Here is a 25,751-nt window from a genome sequence, read left to right as displayed (position 1 = left end):
GTGCGTATGAACATTTGTTTGAAGTAGGTAACAAGGTACTACTTTTACTAAGGCAATACACACCTAGCAATCGCTCTCGCTTACTAAAGAAGTCTTCGGGCTTTATGGAATTTGATCATATGACCAACCTGTATTTTACATCCTGATAAATATTTTAAAATGATACCTTATTTCTTAAGTAATGTTTAATATCCAATAGATAAAGGAGTAAACATATGATATATTATTGTACATGAAACAATACAGATTATCAATTTTGTTTCTGGTTGAAAGGGTATAATCCTAAAATCAAAACCAAAAATCAAAATACGATTACAATAAAATATTGTAAGAAATTTTTATATTTGAAAATACATGAGGGTATGAACTTTGACACTATATATGTAACACCTGCACACTTTTCATGAAACATGTTCAATTGAACAGTATATATATGCCAGCGTGATCGAAGCATTGCATGGTCGGAATTCCGAGCCATTGAAATAGACATACTATATCTATCAAGATTCACAAGAGCTTCTTTCAAACTGCAACACATTCATAAGGAAATGTTTGTAAAGATATCAAAAGGAAAAACATTACAAATGTAAATGTTTGAAAATGAACAACACAACAGACAAAATTTTTGTTTGACATCATACGTACATATGAGTAAATGATTTATTATACATGCATGTACAATAATTAAACAATTTTGTGGGGAAAAAACAGCTTGATGAAGAAAATTCAATGCAAATTCATATTTCTACGTGAGGAAAAAAGTAGAACTATTGAAAATTTGTACAGCAAGTGCATGCATTGTCAAAACTGCAAACTCATAATTATACTGAACCAATGTGGGAGAAAATTCCATGCAAATAGTGGACACTGAACGCTAGCTCTCTATGTGTGTGATAGTGACAATAGCATGATTTACCAGTTATCTGGGACCACATTCTTTAATTCCAGACGCGTGTTGTTCAAGCTGTTCAGTATAATTATGGAATTCACAGAGAAATATCCCTGGTGTAATGCTGGTTTAATTGGAAGCACAGGACTCAAGAATTGCCTAAATTTGGTATTTTTATAAATGTAAAACCTCAGGCAAATGATCTCACTGAAATGCAATTGAATAGTTCATTTTGATATATTTGTATGAACATTGAAGAAATTGCATGATATATGGAGCTTAAACAAATTTAATGATTTTTCATACTGTCATGAGTGATATATAATTAAGGATGTGTATGGGAATATCTATATGTACAATAATACTTTGAAAATAAAATCTTTGAAATTTATTTTGTTTAAGTGAAAAAATGCAGTTTTAGGAGAAAGTAACCATGAAAAATTGATATTCAAACTCATGATGTTCCGAAACACCCTCCGCACTATTTATAAAAATCCAAACTACTATTTTGGCATAAGTTCGTAAAAAATGTAGCATTATTTTATAAGTATATATGTTTAGAATACCCTGCTTCATTTTGCACTACTTAGTACGGACTGCCAATTATTATCATTTATGCTGGGTGTTAAGTATGCATTTTTCCACACCCAACATTATATGTGGGGAAAACTACACCGTAACTGAATGTAATAATAAATTGTATATTATATCAAATATTTATAACTATATGCGTGGGGGAAATTTTCATGCTTATTACGTGACCATGTAATTAGTGTAAATTTCTCCCGCGGGTAAAAAAAACCTCACTTTTACTGTATATATGCAGAGAAATTACTTCTTGAATAATTTTTTTTAATCAGGTCTTGATATGGGGGTTTAAAGTTTTGATTATAGGTTTTACAACTGCTTGGTCTCTTATAAACATTTGCAATTAAGGGCTGATCTGAACAAATATCATATTGATAGTGTTTTTGTGATGGCTTGTCTCAGAGGACACACATATATCATCATTTCACTTTTAACACTTGTCTTTCAGAGTAATTGTATCCTATTTGAGTATGTTCTTCAATAAATAATGGTCTGATGGATATCATCATTGTCCATCAAGCCATATATGAAAAAAAGAGAAAATAAGAATTGATCAAATATCAATTAGAAGAGTGAAAAACATCACTGACATCTATTCATCCGAGTAAACAAAAAACTACCAGTGAACTAGTGCCTATCACTTAAACCAGTGTGTTACAATGAACGCCGAAGACATTGGACCTTCTGACAACACTAGCAAATTCGTGATTGGTTCACTCTCAGAGCAAATTGCATGACCAACAGTCTGATGATGATTCCGTGTATGAAATTGTGTCTTCGTCTCTCTTATAAGTATACATGATTATGATGAATAAAACGTTGAACCGAATCAAGAATCTTTTTAAAAATCAACACTGAGAAAAAAACAAGGTGTAGGTCAAACAGCTGGTTGGTCATGCTGGCTAATTTGAAGACAATCAAGTAGTGGATGATGATGACATCAATTTGGAGGATGAACTTGAAACACTGAATGCTATACACGGAGAAGAAGATAATTATGATGGATTTGTTGGATAATTATGATGGACTTGTTGGATAATTATGATGGGATTTGTTGGATAATTATGATGGATTTGTTGGATAATTATGATGGGATTTGTTGGATAATTATGATGGGATTTTTTGGATAATTATGATGGATTTGTTGAGAGCAGTTCTAAGGAGGATCGGAATCAGAAAATGATTTCTAAAGAAAAAAGAAACTGTGTAGACCTGTTTTAATTTCATTTCAATTTGACAAACTTTTGCTTGGCTCAATGAAAGTTATTCGTACACAGCACCTGACGTCTTATGCAGATAATCCCGTGGGGATCCAGGTTAGAATAGGTCCTCAGAACCCCTTGCTTGTAGTAAGAGGCGACTAAATGGGGCGATCCTTCAGATGAGACGCAAAAACCAAGGTTCTATGTCACAGCAGGTGTGACATGATAAAGATCCCTCCTTGCTCAAAGGCCTTAATTATTATTAAGGCCTGAAATTTACAGCCCTTCACCCTGTAGCAATGGTGAATTCTCTAGCGGGTCACGTTAAACAATATACAGACCCTGAAACGTGCTACTACACCAGTTGCACGGTACGGTTCGGTACGCTTTATGAACGGTACGGTTCGTTTTCTGAACGGTACGGTTCGTTTCTTGAACGGTACGGTTCGTTTCTTGCACGGTACGGTACGTTTCTTGAACGGTACGGTTTGTTTCTTGCACGGAACGGTTCGGTTCGTTTTTAAGGTGTAGTAGCACGTTTCAGGGTCTGTACAACCAGCCAACCTTATACAGATAAAAAATCTCTGGCATTCACTGGTATTACTAGAAGTTCATGCAATTTGTTTAAAATCTATATACTGTAAAACAGCTTCATTTCACTACTACTTTTATCATCAAATCGTCTGCAATGATAATTAAGCAAATGGCATTGAGTAATCATGGAAGCATGAGCCTATACATTTAAGCAAAAGGAATCTTGTGAACGTTTTCTGCATGCGAAGAGAAGTTTGTTTTCAATATTTTGTTACATAATGATGTGATTTGGGTTATGCTTTATAAATTCTGTTATTATAAATATCATTGATATAATATACTGAAATATCCACTTTCTGGTGATCCTAAGATGAGGACATCAGAAATGCACAGCTCAGATCTAGCTCCCCTGTGTTTTAATTTTTTATGAAAAAGATTCTTTTTCTTTTGTTGAAAAAGAAGAATTTTTTAACTCTTGATGAAAAACTTCTGCAGAAATAGAGCGAATTGGAAAACATGACTTATATAGTTTTAATAAATTTTAATGTATATCTGCAAACTATGATTGCAGATGAAAGAAGCAAAGAAAGTGACTTTTCAAAACAAACAAAAAATAAAAATAAAATAAACAACAACAAAAAAAAACCCGGTAGCAGACAACACAAAGTTTTCTTTTTGATGTCGAATTCAATATAACAACTAGAGGGAAATTCGTTATAATATAACATCATGGTTTTGTTACATAATAATTTAAGTTCGAAATACATGTTTCATATATCTCAAAGAAATGTTGTGATTTGGGAATAGTATAAAGCTAGTATAGCTTTATATGATATAGCTCTTACATAATTTTGCTAATTTACTGCAAATACATGTACAGTTGTATATAAATACTTAAAATAATATTTGATAGAAGTTCCATAGAATTAACTTATGTCTGTTACAATTTGTAAATGATCAGTATTTGTATAATTTGAATAAACAGTATAAACACTTTGGTTTTGGGGCAATTAAAGATTTATCAGATTTTTTTGTTAACATTGCAGAACCTATAGATTTACAGGTATCAATGACATATTCAATGTTTGGATACCAATTTTGGTTTTGAATGAATCAACCATCAGTTTGCCTATCATCTGATGAAAAACATAGCTGCAGTGTAATAACATATTTACTTGAACAGCGAGAAGCCTCAAAACCAAAGTGTTTACTCGAACAATGGCCAAACCAAGTTCCTGATAATTTTACACAAACAGCTGTAAACAACTATTATGCACTGGCACAAAACCACACTGGGGAATGACAGATAATAACAATACATTCATGCAATCTTTCATTGTAAACAGAGTCAGTCGATATAAAATCTGACGGCAGGGAGTTGGGGTTCGAACCCCTGTGACCATCCATAATGACTTTTCATTAGCAATCAAAATTGGATTTTGAGGCCTTAAAACCCATAGTCTATAACTTCATGGTACACACATTTAAAAACATTAACATGCTTCCTTTGCAGTTTCATTGGGTGATGAAGGTAGCACGCATTGCAGAAAAAATTAGCGTTAGCAGCTAGGTTATATAGTTTTTTAATGCAATGATTGCTATACCTTCATCACCTGATGAAATAACAAAGGAAGACATTTTATGGTTATATTTATATTTTTATGTATTTTAAAAAAAATAGTATTAAGATTTAAGTACTAAAATATCATATGGTTGACCTTTTCATTACATCAAACAGAACTGACATTACACAGACAGGTGGCATACTACAAAATCGGATCGTACTAGTTTGCAACAAACATGTATAAAAAATAATTCATTGTCAATGTTGAAAGCAATGTCAATTTCAAAAGAAATTTAAGAGAAAAGATTCAGTGAATGTAATTATTTGTACGTGTAACCTCACATGATATTTAGAACTCTCATGGCATCGACAAGCTGAGCGTGTTAAAATACATGTAAATGTGGCATTGTACTTTATGTCATATACTGCAATGAGTTCTACCACATCTTCATACACTAAAATCTTACAGACATAAATTGGCTATATATATACACATAATTTTACTTTTGATAACTTTATCACAGGCAGACAGCCTTATAAGTAGTCAGGACATTCACTTCACCAATGGGAGGCCCATGCAGGTTCAATTCTGGACCCTAATCTTGGCTGAGATTCAGCTCAGCACAATATTTGTACTGACACCTTTTTGGTGAAGGCGTCATTCCAAATATTCAGCCAAGCCAAATCTCAGCCGAGATTATTCTGGACCCCAGCATGCCTACGACATTTAACATCGACTGCTTTCATTTGCCAAATGCGGCACACACAGTGAAATTTACAAGACGTGCAAGTAATTGTTTTGCAAACCTCAAAAACTTAATTTTTTTCCCAATAATCTCACCAAGACTGCACGAAATTAATATTGTACCAATCTGGATGGACTACATGTATTTGTAGGTGAAAACATATATGTGGACAAATTAATATCTTGACAAATACTTATGAAATTAAAAGTAATTGCATGTACATCAACAATCATGAAATATTATATAGAAAACACTCACCTTTAACTGATTTTAGTTGGTTGCCAACCATCTGTTTAGCAATGAATGCTGCCATTTTGGGTTATAATTCTGCCCTCTTCTATGGCAACAATGGCAGATGCTGTCTAAATCCTCTTTTCACATCAGCAGCAAATGATGTACTAAAAGCAAATAAAATCAGTTTAACAGGGCATCTTCTTCCTCAAGTCTCATTCCTACAGACAACACAACATGTCCTCTTGTAAGAAATAAATAATATGGAATCAATGAAGCCCTGATTGATTTGGTGCTAATGACGAGAACTGTCATATACACAATGTTAAGTATTAATGAAAATCATTTCATTGAGTCCATCAATATGTTTTCATTATCATCGCAAGTTAACATTCTGTTTATTACAATGATGATCATTCTGTGAATGCAAGAGTTTCTAAATAAATCCTGCTAATCAAGAATTCGTCATCTTAGTCAAATTAGAAAGTATTGTAATCATGGGGATTTCAATACCTCACAGTATAATACAGATCCATTACAAGGCCAAGCTTGTTTGCATTGTTGTAAAAGTTTACAATTGTTTTTCTTGTACTTATATAGTTTATTATGCAATAGTAAAATTTTACATGCTTTTTCTTCTAAATTTTTTATCTCAATCCTGAAAATGTATTTTTTCATATTAGTGATGATGGAAAAAATAAAAAAATAAAACATAAATTACGATGATATACAGTAAAATATCTGTATCTCGAATATGGTTTATCTCGAATACCCCGCTTGAGTTGAAGTCGACCGCCGGTCCCGGCCGTTTTCCCTATATAAATGATTAAAAAAACTTCTGATATTTCGAACACGGTAATCTCGAATACTCCGCTTATGTCGAAGTATTTTCAAGGTCCCATACCCTAAATTCACCTGGTTTATCTCGAAGTGCAGTCAATTTTCCGCTCTGCTTACCATACCTGGCGTCGTTAAGTCACACATTCACACCCGCGGATACACCGATTATAATTAATGATCGCTAATCCACGCTCGCCTTTTCCTAGCAGACCCAGATCGCAATAAATAGTTCAACAGCTTGGGTGATTAGTGAAACCATCCTACAATACGGCTAAAGTTCACCACCAATTATGAACTAACACGCCCGATTCCAGGGAGGGTGTTTTGAAGGACACACACTATATCATTAACGTGTGGGTTAGATAAACGCACAAAATCGTCGACGTACGCTTGAAGGTAATGCTCTTAATAACGATAACGCATTTAATAATATACGCTTCATTAAAACTTTATTTAATAAACATTTAAAAGTGTTTTTTTTAAAATCCGTCTTTTGTTTCTTACGTGATAGGTTCTTTCATTACAACGGAAAAACTACATCCCAGTCGAGCCTAGACATCAGTAAACTTAAAGTAAGCATACAGGCACGAACATCTTAATTTTGAAACACATTGTGAATTCAATTGGATGTTTATATATATTAAAAAAGACAACATGTAATGAATACTGAGCATACACAATTGATGCAGTCCCTGAAATATTTACTCCTCCATTTTTGCTTACTATTCTCTTCAAGCTCATATTTTTGCACTCTAGCTGCTTTTGCTTACAATAATCTCTCATCATTCAGTCAATTTTTATTTCACTCAGTAGCTAAGTATTCAGTTCATGCACTCTAATTTTTCCATTTTGCTCAATTCACACAAATTAACATTGCGTTCACTAATTTACATTGTGTTCACTAATAAACAATGTGTGCTCAATAATTAACATTGTGTGCTCAGTAATTTACATTGTGCTCAGAAATTTACATTGTGTTCACTATAATTCACATTGTGCTAAGTTTTACATTGTTCTCACTAATTCACGTTGTGCTACGTTTTACATTGTGCTCAGAAATTTACATTGTGTTCACTAATTTACATTGTGCTCACTAATTCACCATGTGCTAAGTTTTACATTGTGCTCACTAATTCACCATGTGCTAAGTTTTACATTGTGCTCACTAATTTACATTGTGCTCACTAATTTACAGTGTGTTCACTAATTTACATTGTGCTCACTAATTTACATTATGCTAAGTTTTACATTGTGCTCAGTAATTTACATTGTGCTCAGTAATTTACATTGTGCTCAGTAATTTACATTGTGCTCACTAATTTACATTATGCTAAGTTTTACATTGTGCTCAGTAATTTACATTGTGCTCACTAATTTACATTGTGCTCAGTAATTTACATTCTGTTCACTAATTTACATTATGCTCACTAATTTACAGTGTGTTCACTAATTTACATTGTGCTCACTAATTCACAATCTGCTCAGTTTTACATTGTGCTCACTAATTTACATTAGTGCTCACTAATTTACATTGTGTTCATTGATTTACATTGTGCTCATTGATTTACATTGTGCTCACTATAATTTACATTGTGTTCACTGATTTACATTGTTCTTAGTATCATTAACAATGTGCTCACTAATTGACTGTGCTCATTGATTTACAATGTGCTCACTAATTAACAATGTGCTCACTAATTTACATTGTGCTCATGCAGTAATTTACATTGTACTTACTAATTTACAATGTACTCTGGGTATAATTTACATTGTGTTTACTAATTTACAATGTACTCTGGGTATAAATTTACATTGTGCTTACTAATTTACAATGTACTCTGGGTATAATTTATATTGTGCTTACTAATTTACAATGTACTCTGGGTATAAATTTACATTGTGCTTACTAATTTACATTGTGCTTACTAATTTACATTGTGCTCATGCAGTAATTTACATTGTGCTTACTAATTTACAATGTACTCTGGGTATAATTTACATTGTGCTTACTAATTTACTTTGTGCTTACTGATCGATTTACAATGTGCTATTAAATATTTTCTTAAGAAACTTCTGAATGTAAGTAACACTTTAATTATCATAATGATCGAGGATTGTGAATTTTGAAATAAAAGGTAATGAAAAACAAAACAACAAAAAACCAAACCCATTAACATTTTTCTTATGAAACTCTACATTTACTAGTGAAAGCGGGAAGACATCAACTGAATTTTGTTTTCTGTGACTGCATTTAAATTCTGGTATTTGACAGTAACATATGTGCTATTACAGTGAATGCCTCCACACATAAGTAAGAAAAGACAATAGGTATTAAGATCCAGAGAGTTCAAAACAAGTGGAGCCTTTAGAAGCAATCATTCAAAACTTATTTTAATGGTGTACGAGTTATACTTTCAGTGATGAACAGAGATCATTATCAATTCAAAGTGTGCTCATGGTGTTGATTTACAAGAAGCGATACAGTACTGATGATCAAATTCCAAAACATTTGATATTTCCCAGGAGAATGAAATGCAGGCCATTTTGACCCTACAGTTAATGCAAAATGCATATTTCATGAGAATTTATCCAGTGGGTGCAAAATCATACTACATATTTGACTCTCCAGAGAGAGTAAACTATGAATAGTTGGCATAACTAAGTTTCCATAATCAATTGACGACTCTGTGGAAAGCTGTCAGGCCATATAAAGCATTAGAAAGACAGGACTCGTGGAGAGATCAATAAAATGAAGGGGGAAAACGTGAAGAGTCCAGACAAGTTGTTCAAACTAATTAAATGTAATGTTGCAATCAATACATATCGGACACTTTGAAATGACATGGAGGATTTCCGTGTAACACTAAATGTGTTAAATTTGTAGAACTGCTAGCAGTACATTATGAATACCTTCTACAAAAGCAAATGCTGGAAAATTGAAAAACCTGCAACTGCATTACATGGACATATACTTCCTGTAAAAATCTAGAGATGTGCTTTTATTACCAATAAAAGACTTTGGTAAACACTTACAGTTGTTAACTTAAAGCATCCAATTAACTAAAAATACTTTTTACCTGAATATGAAAGATATACATTTATTTTTGCAAGAATAAACATTAAAATTTTAATTGATACTTCTTTCGTTTCTTTCACTTAGACAATGTAATTTCTCAATGATTATTTAGAACCAACAAAATTTGCAAGGACCAAACACGCAAAGGGCAAAAATCTATGGCAATCTTTTCAGCTACAAATTGCATGTAAACTTCTATTCAATATCAAACAGCACTATCAAGCAATCTCTTATTGCGATTTTGTCTGAACCTTTCCATTTTTATTTCAATTGTCTTAGGGAAGGATTTTTGTTTTGGAGAATGATTGATTGAATATTGTTCAACATCCCACTCAAGAATATTTCACTCATATGGAGACGTCACCACTGACGGTGAAGGGCTGCAAATTTCGGCCTATATGCTCGGCGCTTAAGGCTTTTGAGCAGAGACTGGTCTTTATTGTGCCACACCTGCTGTGACACGGGGTCTTGGTTTTTGCAGTCTCATCCAAAGGACCGCCCCATTTAGTTACCTCTTACGACAAGCAAGGCCGGAGTACTGAGGACTTAAATTATTCTAACCCAGATCCCCACAAGAATTGTTTTGGAGAAGTCTCAGAGGTCCACCACACATGTTTTACCCAAGTTTCCCTGAGATTAAGAATCATTTCAAACCACTGATGGTGGCAACCCCACTCTGGACCAGAAGCCATGGTTCCACTAAATATTACAACAATCCTAAATCTATACACTAAAGCATTGGAATTGTTTACATGCATATATATGATATATATCATTTTGATGTTCTCTTCTTTAATGAAGCACTTGAACACATTTTTCAAATAAGTTCCTACCATGCAAACTTGAAAGTACAGCACACATATCAGGATAGTTAAAACTGTACTATAAACCTAGTGGTTTGTCAGAGAAGTTTGCTGGAAATGTGATAAGTTTACAGACAACCAAGATAGAGAACAGAATACTGACAAACTGCAATCTTCAAGCTCACCCTAGAGTTCAAATTCATAGGGAACCACAGAAATTATCAGGTATAAACAACCACAGATCATCTGAATTTTTAAAGACTAACTAATTCACAGTACAGCCCTTAAATGTTGTCCTAATTGCGTTTGCTAGTTTTTTCTCCATGTTAATTGTTGCTGGTCCAGACTTAAAAATAAATCCATTTGTGTTAGCTAAAATGCCTATTGAATTTCTGATGATCTTGGACTTGGTACTGAATGTTAAAACGCAAACTAATAAGCATTCATTGGTAAAATCCCTATTTCTATGCCCTTGATATGAAGAGAGTGGATCTGATCCTGGGCTATACTCAGGGTAATGATCTGTGTGTACAAGAATGCATATTCATGATGATCCAATGTTACTGCTGTGGTTTGCTTATCAGCACAGAACGCTCACAATGCCTCCAATATGTGATATTATGGTCCTCTCACAAATCAATAATGCTAATCAAATTGTTTGGTTTTGGTTTGTTTGAAAATATGTGGCTGAACTAAATGTTAGTATTGTGGTGTTGGTGTTTAGGGAGTAGGGGTCCCAGAGTTTATTTATTGTAATTTGCTTCAGTTTGTAATACTATTTCATGCAGTACTGAAATGCACTTCTATCAAAAGAGGTCATCGAAGGAAAATTGTAGAATATTGGTAGCCTGCACCCAAAAGTTCATTAAGCTTTAACTGACAGTTAATTTATAGATTCAACAGTGATGTGATCTTTACATAATACAGGTTTAACCGGAATATACAAACTTTACATGTATACAAGTTATAATATTCTTCAGTGTATTAATATTTTTAGATGATCGAGGCATTCGTAGCTTTATAGTTTTGAAAATACAAGGTCCATGATAAGTCGTAATTTATACTGCACATGCAGTCACCCAAGGTCTGAGCATGCAACAACTCTACAACTGATAGCTCGATCAATAAAACATGGTTTTAATCATATTGAAAAAATAAAAATGAAATTGTCCTTTAATAAGTTTTCCAAATTCAGTATTTTCACTGTCCAATAGTAAAAATTCATTTTCACAACTTATTCATTGGGATCATGATCCAAAGCCTGACCTAAGGGTCATGAATTTAACAATCTCTGTTCTTCATTTCCAATTAAATTAATTAATTATGTCAATTATATCCTATAGTCCTTCCCCGCCTAAGGATGTCCCCGTAATTAGCTGAACATTTCACAAGATCTTCACTGGTGTAATTTCTACATGTATAATATGATACAAGCTTAGGGATCCCAAATGTGTTTAGAAAACCTTAATATAACAATCAAAACAATCATTGCTTGCTCAACTTAAATTGAAACAGAAAGCAGAATTATGTCTAATATAAGCAGAATTAGGTCTAATATAAGCAGAATTCTGTCTAATATAAGCAGAATGTCACACTATAACGAAAATGGTTGTGGGTTTTTTCCAAAATAGTTAAAATGTTGAATAAAACTGCATGTTCAAGAATTATTGCATTATATCAAAATAACTATTAATTGTTTTAACTACAAGATAGGTACATGTATGTTAATATATTAAGATCTACCATATTCATCCTGAGCACCCCTTCAAGTTTCCCACAGGACCTTTTTCAACTCTCAAAAATTAGAATTGCAGTCCCATCCATTTAAATACAGTATGACTTATCCTATACTGGTAATAGCTACTATATATATTTTGAGTATTTACTATATGGTGTTTTGATTATTTGAAATGATAAATCAATATTAAAAAAGACCCAAGTTAGAATTTTTAAATATCAATAAGATAACAGCATGTTCTATGGCACATGCAAGTCCCATAACTCCGTAACAACAAAATCTACCTAATTCAAGTGCTTTGTATAAAATTCATGACAATTTCCCCAAGGGAACTTCATAAGTTAATCATTGTATGCCACAAAAAAGTGTTGAAGGACAGATGAACTAATTACTATAGGAATCCAAGCAAATACCTTTATATTCTATGACAATCTTCTTGAGTAATATATCTTAAAGTGCTATTATCTTATCAATATTGATAGATTCTTAAGATTAAGCTGATAAATCTTAAAATCAAAAGGGATCTTCCTTTGCCTCATCCAAGTACTTATAAATGCATAAAATTTATGGGAATCTTTCTCCAGAAACTTAAGTAATTGTGCACCATTTGAGAAAGTGCTGATGGATGCATGGACACAGAGACATGGATTAGTACAGGGCACCTGCCAATATGACCAGACCTTTTGAGATTTTACAGAGACAGCTGGATCACACACATTTTACAGCATCATTTTTAAAGGCTTTGACTCTGTCCCTCAAGAGCCCCTGGGGAGGAGTGACCATGAAAATCACAATCTTATAAGTTCCTCTTACCCCAAAAATGTTCCATACATGTACCAAATTTGATGAAAAATGGTCATGCATTTTCAGAGTTGATTATATTCAAATGTTAATGAACGATGGACAACTGATTGCAGTAGGTGAAGGAACTAATAAACTAAATTGCATTTTGTTAAAATTCACTGTATAATTCATTTAATGGTTTTTTTTTTTTATTGTAGAAATGAAATCCCTTGAGAAATTCAAAGTGCTAAACAGTTATGCATTATTAATATGTAATCCTGGACTAAATGAAATCAAAGGGGGGGGGGGGGATACACGGTAACTGAATATATCAAAATATTTACAGCTATATGTGAGCGGGAAATTTACACGCTCAATATGTGACCGTGTAATTAGTGTAAATTTCCCTCACACGTATAAATATAATCACTTTTACAGTAAACAATTTGAACTTGTTTACTTTGGCTATTGTCTGTTCCAAAGACAGAAACATGTACAATTCCAAATTCCAAGTATTTCAGAACAAAAAATCATGAACAAAAACATTTAAGTTACAAAACCACATTCACGTGTACAAAAATGTAAAAAGTATTTCATTATTTGCCTGTGTTACAAAGAATCAGATCGTCTTCTAAGCACGCATTTGATATACATGTAGCAGGAGTTGGTTTAAGCCTGAGGTATTCTACCATACACAGCATTAAGTCACCGACAATGACTTTGAAGCTCTATATCATTGCTGATCCTACTCAGTATAAAGGAATTAAAGAATATGCCTTGAAAGAAAGCTCACAGAATATGACAAATTGGATGCCATTTTTTTTATGCTCTTTGTGCATCTGATCGTCTGACTGGAGGCAATCAAATGATTTGCTAATTGTGTCAAAATCAATACACAATGATAATTGTCTATTATAGTGATGCTTACCCTCCACGTCGGTACCTGATAAAAACACTTAGCAGTATTGTCAGCTATATTTCAAACGCTCTTCTGATCCTGCAAATTGAGTTCATTTCGCCAACACAGGCTACATACTATGACTTTGATCCACGATTAGCAGCTATCAACATTCCATGTGCATTGAGACTTAACCAGCACTGTCACATAGAACCAGGAGCAGGACATAGACTTAGAAAGGCACACAAGTTTAAATCTACGAGGGCTGTTCGATATGTAATGTATATTGTACGATATCTCAAAAGCATTCAACTCAAATAGTGAAATGAACATTACATCCCTTCAAAGTATTCTCTATGGTTTGAAATACATAATTTCAATCTCTGAATCCATTTCTGAACTGCGTCACGGTACGCTGATTTAGGTAGACCTATGAGGCACTGACTCGATGGCTGAGCGAAGGGCTTGTCGGGACTTGTAATGACGTCCAAAAAAGAACTTTTTTTAAAGTTTTGAAAAAAGTCACATGGGGCTAGATCTGGAGAGTATGGTGGGTGTGACAAGACGGTAACCTTCTCCGACTTCAAAAATTGCTTCATAAGCTCAGATGTATGTGATGGAGCATTAAAATCATTAAGTAGATGAACATGCCTAAATCCTGACACAGGGCGTCGTTTATGATAATATTTCTTGAGCTTTTTTAGTATAACATCTCGGTAATACCAACCTGCAACACTTAATTTTTCCCTTCGATCGGCACCGGAATTTGTACCGCTATACCATCACATGAGAAGAATATGCAATAAAGAACCTTCTTTGTGCTTATGGTTCTTTTGGCAACTACAGGCCTTCTACCATGTAAAGTTAGCTATATTTTGTTTCCAATTTTTCTTACTGGTTTGAAATAGTGAACCCATGTTTCGTCACCAGTAACAATGTTTGCAAATTGTCTTTGATTGAATTTGGGAAACATTTTGAACAATATTGCTTAGCGGTTTGTACTCATACCCGTTTTTGGTCACCTATCAATATATGCGGTATCCATGCATCTGGCAGAAATCTTTCGTACTTTCAAAATATGCTTCAAAATGAAATGCACCTGCGATAGCGATATGCCAACAGCTTTGGCAATATCACGAATCGTGTATCTGCAGCCACCACTTTCAATTATTTCCCTGATTTTTGAGACATTTGCCTTGTCTGTTACAGTCACAGGTCAGCCAGATTTTGCTGAATCTTTGACGGACTCTGTGCCAGTCAGAAATTTCTTTCTCCACCTATGAACTGTCTCATAAGATACCTTAATTATCAGACCCATACACTTCCCCCAATTCAGTAAAAATTTACATTACCGAATGACCGAGTTTTGTGCGAACTTTTATATAAGCTCTAATTTCTTCGATATTCTCAACCCGTTTCCCAACCATTTTTACAACAGTGGTCAATGACTGACTCTATGGAAATGACTATATATAAGTTTAAAACTATGTGGAGCTGAAGGCTCATGTTTATACCGTTGGAAAGGTATTGAATAGAGCTATTCAAGAGTATCATCATGCACAAAATAAATGTCCCTGTTAAGTCTATGATAAACTCTTTCCTTCACAATGTGTAAATAAATCATCATTTGTCTAAAAAACAATAATCTTACAGATTATTGGTTCATGTATTATGAAAAAAATATAGGAAAATAAAATTTGATATTTTAAGTCTATAATACATGTTGCTGCGACCCATATGTCCAGTCTTAAAATTTCAATTGTATTGCTTGCATTTTCATATTCAAAATACATCAATGATCATCTGCAAATAAACATTTCTTTACTATTGCATCAAACAATGCTGCATTTGTATCCTCAATCTTGATATTGTGATTAAAATTTTTTTTATTTTATTTTACAAACAACCTTACCTCCAGTATTCTGAACAATCAATCATATAAAGATCAGCATTTTCACTTTTACCTTGTGTCTTAATTTATCATTCACAACTTTCAACCCACGTTTCTGTCACCACATGATGTCTAAATCTCTTGTGTGTTTGAATAAAAAAGTCGAAAAATTTATGATTGGATATTTCTGGACGAACTGGCAGATATTTAATTTTTTAAAATCAGGCGATATTATAATTTTGATCTCTTGTAAATAGATGCGGTAAAATCAGACAAACTCTTGTCCAAATTGATATGTCTTAAAGTCACCCTGGGATAGAAAATAGCCTCAACGGATCATCCTTTTCACACAGCTTTATGACAAGGGATATTTTTCTGAATGGTGATATAAAGTTCTTGATAACAAATTTCCTTAATGATTTACAGTGTAGTCATTTTGTCTTGTGTAGTGATATAAAAGAGCAGCGCATTGACAAATCTATAAATATAATTGTACATGCAATATATATAGACTCCTCAATAACAAAGAAATTGACAGTTACTAATATTTTAAGGTGGCTCACTGCACTCTGAAATAGTTTCTCAAATCAGTACGAATTGATTTAATCATAAAAGAAATGATGATATACAATAAGTATCTAATATGTCAAAAAGGCAGAAAATATGCAAATTTGGATAAAATTAAAACATGATTTTCAAAAATTTATCACAAATGAACAAAAGACTCTGGGGGGATTTGAACTCAAGATCTGCAGTTCACCAATGCTTTAACCACTGAGCTACAATGATAGACAAACAAATCGACTGATACAAATAATTTCACAAACATTTAAATCGTTATCTTGTGACGTAGTGTCAAAAAGAGTATAAACTTCAGTGTAGTGAGCTACCTTAAAGTAACTGACCTTTGTTTACAATAAGTTATTGATTGGAGTTTGACATCTTTTTGAAAACCTTTCTGTGATGTAACACAGATTTTTTACCTCTAGGCAGTGACCTTGAGGTCTTTTAAAAGTGAGGATTCTTTATCATGCTAACACCTAACCATGACCTAAGTTTATAAGGTTTTGTCTGAAAGACTGTGACTTTCACCTCAAACGCCCAACATCTGACAAAGGAACAGTCTGGCGCAGCCAGGATTCAAACTAATGACCTTCTGATGTCAAAGTGAGTGCTCCACTAATATAGCAATGTAATTCTCACAAAATTCAAAGATCTATGCATGTTGACACAGACTATGCCATCAGACCAATGAAAGGACACATCGAAAGACAACATACCTGAAATCATAATACTCTTAGGACATGATGATGAACCCTACTCTGTTACGGAGTCTGGGGAATTCTTAATCTGGGTTTTATTGAGTTGAACTGGCCATCTGTCAGTCTGGCAAACCTTACACAACTCTGACAGATGTGAAGATATTTTGTGATTCATCCTTGTTTAAAATCAATAAAACCAATAATCAGGTTCCTTCAAAAACATACCATGACTACCTGCTGTGAAGCTGTAGATTAATTATTTATTATTTATTTCCATAATGATATCTAAACTGTCACATATGAAAGCAAAAAGTTTACTGGTACATTTAATATTCTGACAATCCCATTTGCTTGGTAAATTTTAATAGTTCATTTCTTTGATTTGATTTTTTTTTTATACATCAAGAATTTTTTAAAGAGAAGAATAAGATTATAACAGAAAATATCTATCAACAATATATGGACAAGATGATAAGGATTTTCAGAGAAAATATTTCCATCTAATATATCTTGGTGCATGTGTAAGAAAAAATATTAAAATACATAACTGCATATGAACTTCACACTTTCTGACTTTATTTGGGGAGAGAGAGAGAGAGGGGGGGAGTGTTAAGCATCAAATGAAATATATATGCTTTTAAAAATTGATGCACAAGCGGATACTCATAATTAAGAGAATTAATTCAGTAAGTAGACAAACAAAAGAATAACTCGCATTAGTACTTAATTAAATCCGTGATGGATCGTCATGACGCACCTGGACTAAATTAATGCTAAAACGCTTGGATTTGAAAATATCAATATGAAACTAATTATATAAACATTTTCTATTAATATATGATCAAGTATTGCAATTAAGATTATGAACATTCATTTTGTTCAAGTTTCTCATATTTTTGATATGTCAATCCATAACCTTTTCCCATATTCCTATTTCAAACTTGAAATCCTCCATGACACTCTGCAAAAAGTCTCACAAATCCATAATCATAGAACTATTAAAACACAATTTTGGATACTTCCCCAAATTGAAAAAAATAATAGTTACATACTTACTTGAATTTATATGACAGCGATAATTCCCTAAAACATGAAATAAATTAGAGTGGACTGCTCAAAGTGTGTAACTAATGCAAAACCCAGTTTTGTGATCAATACACAATATTGCAAATACACTCAGGGGGCTGGCAATCAATAGCCCCTCTGATAGTAGCTTACTTGGGACAGTGAAGGAAGCTGTTCTACACAATAGGAACCTCAAAAGCAATCAATTCACTGGATACAGTTTTATTTCATATTGCTTCATGCATCAAAGCCTCCTTTCCAAATCCATAAACATGTGTATCAAATGTTTAACTTGACATCAGAGGTTGTTTAACACTGAATAACCAACTTAGACGATTATAGAAATAAATATAAAACCATAGTTTCCTCTGTAAGTTTGAATGAACACTGTCTATTGATAAAATATTAGCTATATATAATGTTCTCCCTCCTGATGGAAGTACTAATTTTACTTTATTGGAGTTCTTTTACAATCACTATTTTTATACTTAGGCAGTCTTGAATAAATCATATGTTTAACGTCACCCGCGCATATAGGTTTTTGTTGGCATCAATGTTTGTATTCGATTACAATTAAGTTTTACTTTAGCGATAAAATGCAGGCTATTTATATCATGCAGTCAGAAATGAAAATTTAATCAGTTGATGAAATTCTATCCTGGGAACAGTTTAATTTTGATTATCTAAATGTATAAGACTCAATATTTTATGTAAGTTGTTTTCAATTTCACTAAAAAGAATTCAATTAATAAGAGATTTGCTTGAAATTTTATTTGTTCATATTTCCCCTCCTGTCTCCCTGTTATACCTGACATTATAACTAGAATTAATTTCAGAGAGTCTCATTTCTAAACTGAAGATCAGTTCTGGATATACGAATTGCTTCTGTTTTAAAAATAGTTGATCTTTATTTAAATACAGTTGAACTCTGATATCTTGAACATTGATATCTCGCATACCATGGATATGCCGACATGAGGTGGTGTTTTTTTTTATGAAAGACCAAATATTCTGAAGTTTTCTAATCTATTGTCAACTCAAGATTTGATGATATTAAGAAATCTCTGTGTTTTTATTTCTCATATTTTTGAGATTGTCTGTTGTTCTTCATAATTGTTCTTCTGCTACCTCTTAAACATATTACTATTATGTTTATTTATACATACAGTGTATATTATGTTCCCCTCTGGTATCTAAGAAAGTGTCATTGTTCCATATGTGAACCTCTGATGATTTTTCTTCCATGTATCATATTTCTTGTACCTCATCTACCGTTTAACATGGTTTGAGCAAATAAATTGAACTGAATTGAAATTGAAATATAATATATTGCAATCCAGGTCATGAATTCTTTTCAAAGGAGTCTTGAATTTTCAAACTTCCAAGAAAAAACCCTCCTGATGGTTTTTATTCTTTCGCTTAAAATTCCTGTATGAAGGGGAGATTAGCAAAAAATTCTAACTGCAGTTACCAGGATGAGTATGTCCATACAATGCATAGAATCAACAGAAATCAGACCCACCCCTAAATCATAATTTTGTTAATTGTACAAAATAAAAAATTTGATTTAATTGCATTAATGATTCTAATATGGATGACAAACGGTCGACGAAGGCTTATTAGTCAGCTCTTCTCAATGTAATTCTACATTAATTCTATGAGACAAGAATTCTGATTTATTTTTTGCTCATTAAGTGCCCCAAGTCTGTAATAACAAATCAATTTACTGCAATTATCGTTTTAAAATTATAGTCCACAAAAACAGGAAAGAGTTGAGAGTGTGTGTGAAACATATACTGGTACATGTATATCAAAGAATTAATTAGCTTCATTCATTAACGAAAAGGGTAATAATCAAAAGAAAAACAGTTTACTGGAGTACAACTTATGAATGTGTACTGGTACTTAAATTATGAAATCTATTTTGAGTATATATGTAGAACAGTCACATCTGCATGTTTGATACACATGTACATTAAGAATTCAATGGATAATTCTGTGCCTATTAAAATATGCATTTATTTTTCATAAATCAATGGCATTTCACAATATGATGAATATAATCAGACAGTTTAGTCAATAGTCACAATAACAGGAAGGGGCCAATGCAAGAGACAGCTGAACAATCGCAACAGATTCTAGGCATAAAATTCGCCATTTCGTTGGACTTCTAATATATTTTCAATAACAAATAAAAACAGATGAAAGAATACAATAAATGCTAAGGTCACAGAAGCAAATCAGCATTCACTACGAACATTAAATGTGGTCCATTCAGAAGGTATGTATTTGTGAGCTACGTTAAATAAAGCAGTAACGACACCGTTTCATAAAAGCACATGTCAAGACAACAGAACTTTAAGACACTGTATCTAAAACAAGACACATTGTAGATGAGGTATCCAAGAACACACTTGTGAAATATGCAGTATAGAGGCTAATGAACTTCAAAAAGTCCATGAGCATCCTAATGTGTGTTGTCATACCCACCTGCAGTAATCCTATATATAAAGACATAAGACTTGCAGATGCTTCTGATCACACTAAGCATTGATCCCGTGTACTAATTAGTCCATTGATTTTACTGACAGAAAGGCCACAAAACAAGCCATCCCTCACAGAAGTTCACCACTTTATCAATCACCAATAAAATCTTTAATTACATTATGCTGTACACCCAGATTCCCAGTCTGTATCATTTCATCATTCACTCCATTAAATCCCTGTCAGTGTTTAACCTTACTGCTTTTTCAGAAATACTCTCTTGCCTTGCCATGGCAACCAAGTATATTTCCCTGGAGACCTTTCTGATAGTGTAAATTATTTATCAAATAGGTTTTCCATATCAGATTAGCATGACATAAGTGTGTTCTAATACATATATCATTGACAGTTTGTGTATCAAATTAATTGAGATGATTACACCCGGTACTTTTATGAAATTAGTAGATACAGAATCTCTTACTTTTGTTATATGATAACCTGTCATCTAAACAATGAAGTGTGGTTTGTTATTGAACAGCATGCAGATGATTTTTTTTTTTTTTTTACAATTCTCAGGTGACCATCATCTCCAGTAATGATATAAAAAACACATTTAATTGCACACTAAATGGAAGGTAGAATACATTTTTTTGGTCCATAAACACTGACAACCCAGTAAAGTGAGAAAACTAGAAGGAACAATGAAGAAAGGTGGTGCGTCACACATGTTTTTGTTTGACAGAAAAATCCAATGTTTGTTTCTTTTAGCTTAGCTTTTTCTAAAAACATTTTTTGCTTGAATAAAATGGCCAAAAAATATTTTGGATCAAGGAAAATTGACAAGTCCTTTTAAATGTTTCTGCAATCGACATAATGTAAGGTCCACGTGGATCATGGCTTGGCATTGTGCCATATACTGCCAACTGATTTATGCATCGTTAAGATGTAAACTTGAAACTCTACAAAAGAGTTGATATCTAGAAAACAACTATTGCACATAAATATATAAGATCATGCAAAGTCTTTGAGTGTACTGCTACGTAACGGAGCAATTATACACTATCAGCCTCTAATGGATAAGGAAGAATGGGAGAAAATAGCATAAGGATAAGAACCATAAAAATTTGTTTCCCCACTAAATTAACTGCATAGCTTTTAAATAATTAAGTGACTAAATGTCTTAAAACTTAAAAAAAATTATGTGACTGACCTTCGATGTTTTGTTTTTTCATTTCGCGTGCCATCAATTTATCTGCATTTTCAAACCTAAGATAATCAATAGAAAATGTTTCTTCCAATTTCAGACTCCTCAATGAGGAAGTCGATTTGTAACAAGGTAATAGCTCTATAGGGGGATGAGCAAATGTACTTGTGATGATGGAAAAACATAACTTTCATCCCTTACAGCAAAATATCTTTTTGTTGAAATTTTTTTCTTCTTTTTATAGCAGCATTAATCCAACATTGATTGCAAAGAAACTGCCCAAGCAAGAAAAAATATGTGATAATCTTATACTGACCTACTATTAAGCAGTGTCACCTGCAGCCGATCATAGGGGCTTGCAACATGGACTGCATTAACTTTCATTATATTAGTTTGGAAGCTGAAGAAGTGACATTAATCAATATTCCACCAAAATTGCAATCATGGAAGACCCTCACATGACCTCAAGATGAAGACAATCGGTATCTTTCTAATGGCTTCCGATGATTCTATAGCTCTATAAATATAGAATCATAATACTGTCTTTCTCACAAATCAAACTAACTGTCAGACTATTGGACATAAATGCAATATTAGTATCAAACACCCAATATCCTGGCTTACAGCCACAAGAAGAACGTGACAAGTGGATATCCCTACAGATGTATCATATTTCATGAAGCTAGTACTTCCTAGCTTAACATTTAGTTTCACTTTTATTATACAGTTGAATTTTTCCAACAAAAAAACTTTGTTTCATTGCCGACTTATTTAATTTCTGTATTTTGTCTAGTTCTCTCTCAATTTTTTTAAACTGTATGAGATATATGATTTGTAATCGTGTACGTCAGATTCGCCGCATCTATTTACAAGAGATTAAAATTATATAATATTTCCTGGTATTAAAAAAACATGCAACTGTTCATCCAAATATACATGTATGGTCTGCATATGATATATCCCTTAAAAAAGGCACCTAATGGGGGGGGGGGGGGGACATGCATTGCTATTCCAATACTCTTAGAATGCTTATTAGTGTACTGTTTTTCCTTCATGATGACCCATGAAAGTATGAACTTGACCTTTGACCTTAATAAATAACAGATGTCATTCTCTCACTCTGGAGAACATGATTGTCCTAGCCTTATTAGTACTCTTTCTATCCTTCCCAAAAGGTGCTTATGTAGGCAGACACACAGGAATATAGTTGACACCAAACCGTTAAACATGCTGCGGGCGTCTACAGTGGTAAAATTTGTATATCATGTTTGATTATCCTTGTCTTAATTATTAAAACTGTTTCTGTTTCATGCCTACAAAAATATCCTTCCCTTGCAAGTTTGACCTTGATAAATGATAGGTTTCTTTCTCTAATCATGAGGAACATGTGTACCAGATTTGATGATCCACTCCTTATATGTGCTATCTGATCAACATGGTGCTGGTGCACTTTGCAATACCAATTATAAGACTACTTTTAGATAAATCTTATTTTCAAATTTTTTAAAGGAATTTATTATAACTAAATTTGATTAAATTAAATTTGAAATCTCAATCATACAGTAGATAATTGATTAACTGTATAAAAGTGAAAGGAACTCTTGATCATCTCACAAAATAAAAAAAAAAAAAAAAAAAATGACAATGCTATGCTATGCAATATGGCAAATTAAATGATACGTGATATGCATGGTATGATATGAGTTATATATGTTGTAAAAGATAAGCATGAAATGATGGTATAGCTTCATTACATTTATCAGTTTTAGGCATAGTTTATGTACATCTTCAAATTTTGGATATATAACTTGCATGTATATTTATCAGTTATGAATGTATATTTCATACTGATAAATTTAAATCTTTAAATAGTATAAACCATTTAAAATCTGTGGATAATGAATATCACTTCACTTAATTCGAGGGTCTGAGAATGATGGATTTTTAAGACTTTAAAATCAAAGTGTATGGTGTCATGGCTGCGTAAAAATCTGCACAATTTTGTTCCCAGTCAAAATAGAAATCGCCAATCTGTTGAATTTTGATGCTATTCTATTGAGTACTTCTTAGTATATAATCACCAGTTATAGATTAATATAGCTTTAATTATGTATATTTGCAAGTTATAGGCCTATAGCTAATGAACATTTACCAGCTTTTCTCTAAATCCTCATAATATAATACTTATAAGTCTGTGAACAAATCAGTCAGCTGAGTATCAGTGAATCTGCTGTTCAGACTGGTTCTCTGCCCCTGAGTAATTTGTATTGCAAATCTTAAAAATGTTGCATGTGCTAATTAATATAACTGCAAGGTAATACGATGGTTTTATATGAATGCCATGGATTTGTCCGTCTGTTTCGTGGTATTCAGTATAGGAATATACATTGTCTCCCCTTAGTCCGACACTTACCTTCTTAGTTCATGGGTACATCTGCCGGGCATTTCACATCGTTTTTCCTTCAGCTCGACCTACAATAGTTGAAATGCAAACATGTCTTAGAAAACTACAATGCAACTATACTGAATGATGTCAGAATTATTCCATTACATGTGAAGTGTTTTGCAATGTCAACACCCCAAAAATTGAAAACTTTCATCACTGTTTTTTCTATTGTCAGATTTCAATATACAAGAAATCAGAAATACCTTTTTTGCCCTTCTACAATTCTTCACCAGCATGTCTAGTTACCTCAGAGTATTCAGTCACAAGGCTGATACATGTAGACTTTAGATTGTATGTTCAAGCTTTGCATGGGTTTTAGAAAATTCAACTTATCACAACAAACTTTCAAATTTTTGCTACATGAAGCAAAACCTTAAATTTTTAACAGCTATGGCATGTCAAATAATCTTGATGTTTATGTGTAAATCTTGATGTATATTTGATAACCTTGATGTTTATATGCATAAATCTCGATTTATATATTCAATCATCTTTATGTTTATATGCGTAAATCTTGATATGACATGTATTCGATAATCTTGATCATTTTTATTCAACAATCTTAATTCTATGTATATTCGATAATCTTGTTAATGTACATTTAATTTGATAATCTTGTTATTTATATTTGATAAATTTTGCATATATATCAAAATTATCAAATATAAAACAAGATTTCAGCCTATAATTATCAAGATTATCAAACATACATCAAGATTTGCACATATAAACATCAAGATTATCAAATACAAATCAAGATTTATGCATATAAACATCAAGATTATCGAAAAGAAATCAAAATTTTCACATGTAAGTATCAAGATTATAAATATAAATCAAGATTTGTATAATATATTGCAACGTTTGACATGCCATAAACAGCATAACTTTATTTTAATACACAAATTCTACATATAATTCTTTTTTATGACAATTTTTATATTACATATATGCTTTATCACACATCCTTTAGGAAATGATATAGAATAATTTAAATTCATGGGGAGCATTTTTCATGGATTGTTGAGATATATGCAGTTACATTGGGATGTAATTTTATGGATATGGTATACACTGAAACAAAATATATGTATAACTTTGTATTTTGTTATGGTTTGAAATTCCTGGGTTAAAGGTACCAACAAAATTCATGGAAATTGAACACCCACAAAATCTAATGATATACACACGATAATGATCAGAGAAATATGTACCATACGAATTTCATATCGAAAACTTTCAAATTCACCCTACTGAATGAAACAAGAGGCCCATGGGTATCATAAATTTAAAGCTAAATTATACAAGGTGTTAATAATTTTAAGAAAGTAAAATTGTTCTTTGCTTTCCAGATTTGAGTTTTTCAATGTCCAAAGGCTTTGAAATAACTCGAGTACTGTATTTTCACTGAACATAATTGCTGCTCCCTGAAGCCTCAGTCCTGGCAGTGGTCATGAATTCCACCAATCCAATTAAAGTGATATCCTTTGATCCACCTAGTTCACTA

The 25,751-nt window shown here is 32.6% G+C and overlaps 1 protein-coding gene across 12 annotated transcripts in view; it reads right to left on the bottom strand.

Annotated features, from left to right (window-relative positions):
- LOC125658059 (complexin-like) overlaps positions 1-25,751 on the bottom strand; it is a 71,554-nt gene that overhangs the window by 21,710 nt on the left and 24,093 nt on the right. For 5 of the 12 annotated variants that reach the window (XM_056148468.1, XM_048889131.2, XM_048889130.2 and 2 more), the window contains 2 exons: positions 24,212-24,270; positions 5,782-5,921 (listed from right to left, as the gene is read on the bottom strand). In XM_056148468.1, the coding sequence (XP_056004443.1) occupies positions 5,782-5,836 (55 nt within the window). In that variant the 5' untranslated portion in view covers positions 5,837-5,921; positions 24,212-24,270. Of the gene's footprint in view, positions 1-916; positions 1,097-5,781; positions 5,922-18,101; positions 18,288-20,600; positions 20,851-22,114; positions 22,316-24,211; positions 24,271-25,751 lie in introns of those variants that run through there. The other 7 variants (XM_056148467.1, XM_056148469.1, XM_056148472.1 and 4 more) reach the window with 6 other exon arrangements.

The sequence above is a fragment of the Ostrea edulis genome, chromosome 9 (assembly GCF_947568905.1).
Source record: "Ostrea edulis chromosome 9, xbOstEdul1.1, whole genome shotgun sequence".
Classification (NCBI taxonomy): Eukaryota; Metazoa; Mollusca; class Bivalvia; order Ostreida; family Ostreidae; genus Ostrea; species Ostrea edulis.
Note: the sequence above shows the minus strand (reverse complement) of the source record. Positions and strands in the feature narration are given on the sequence as shown.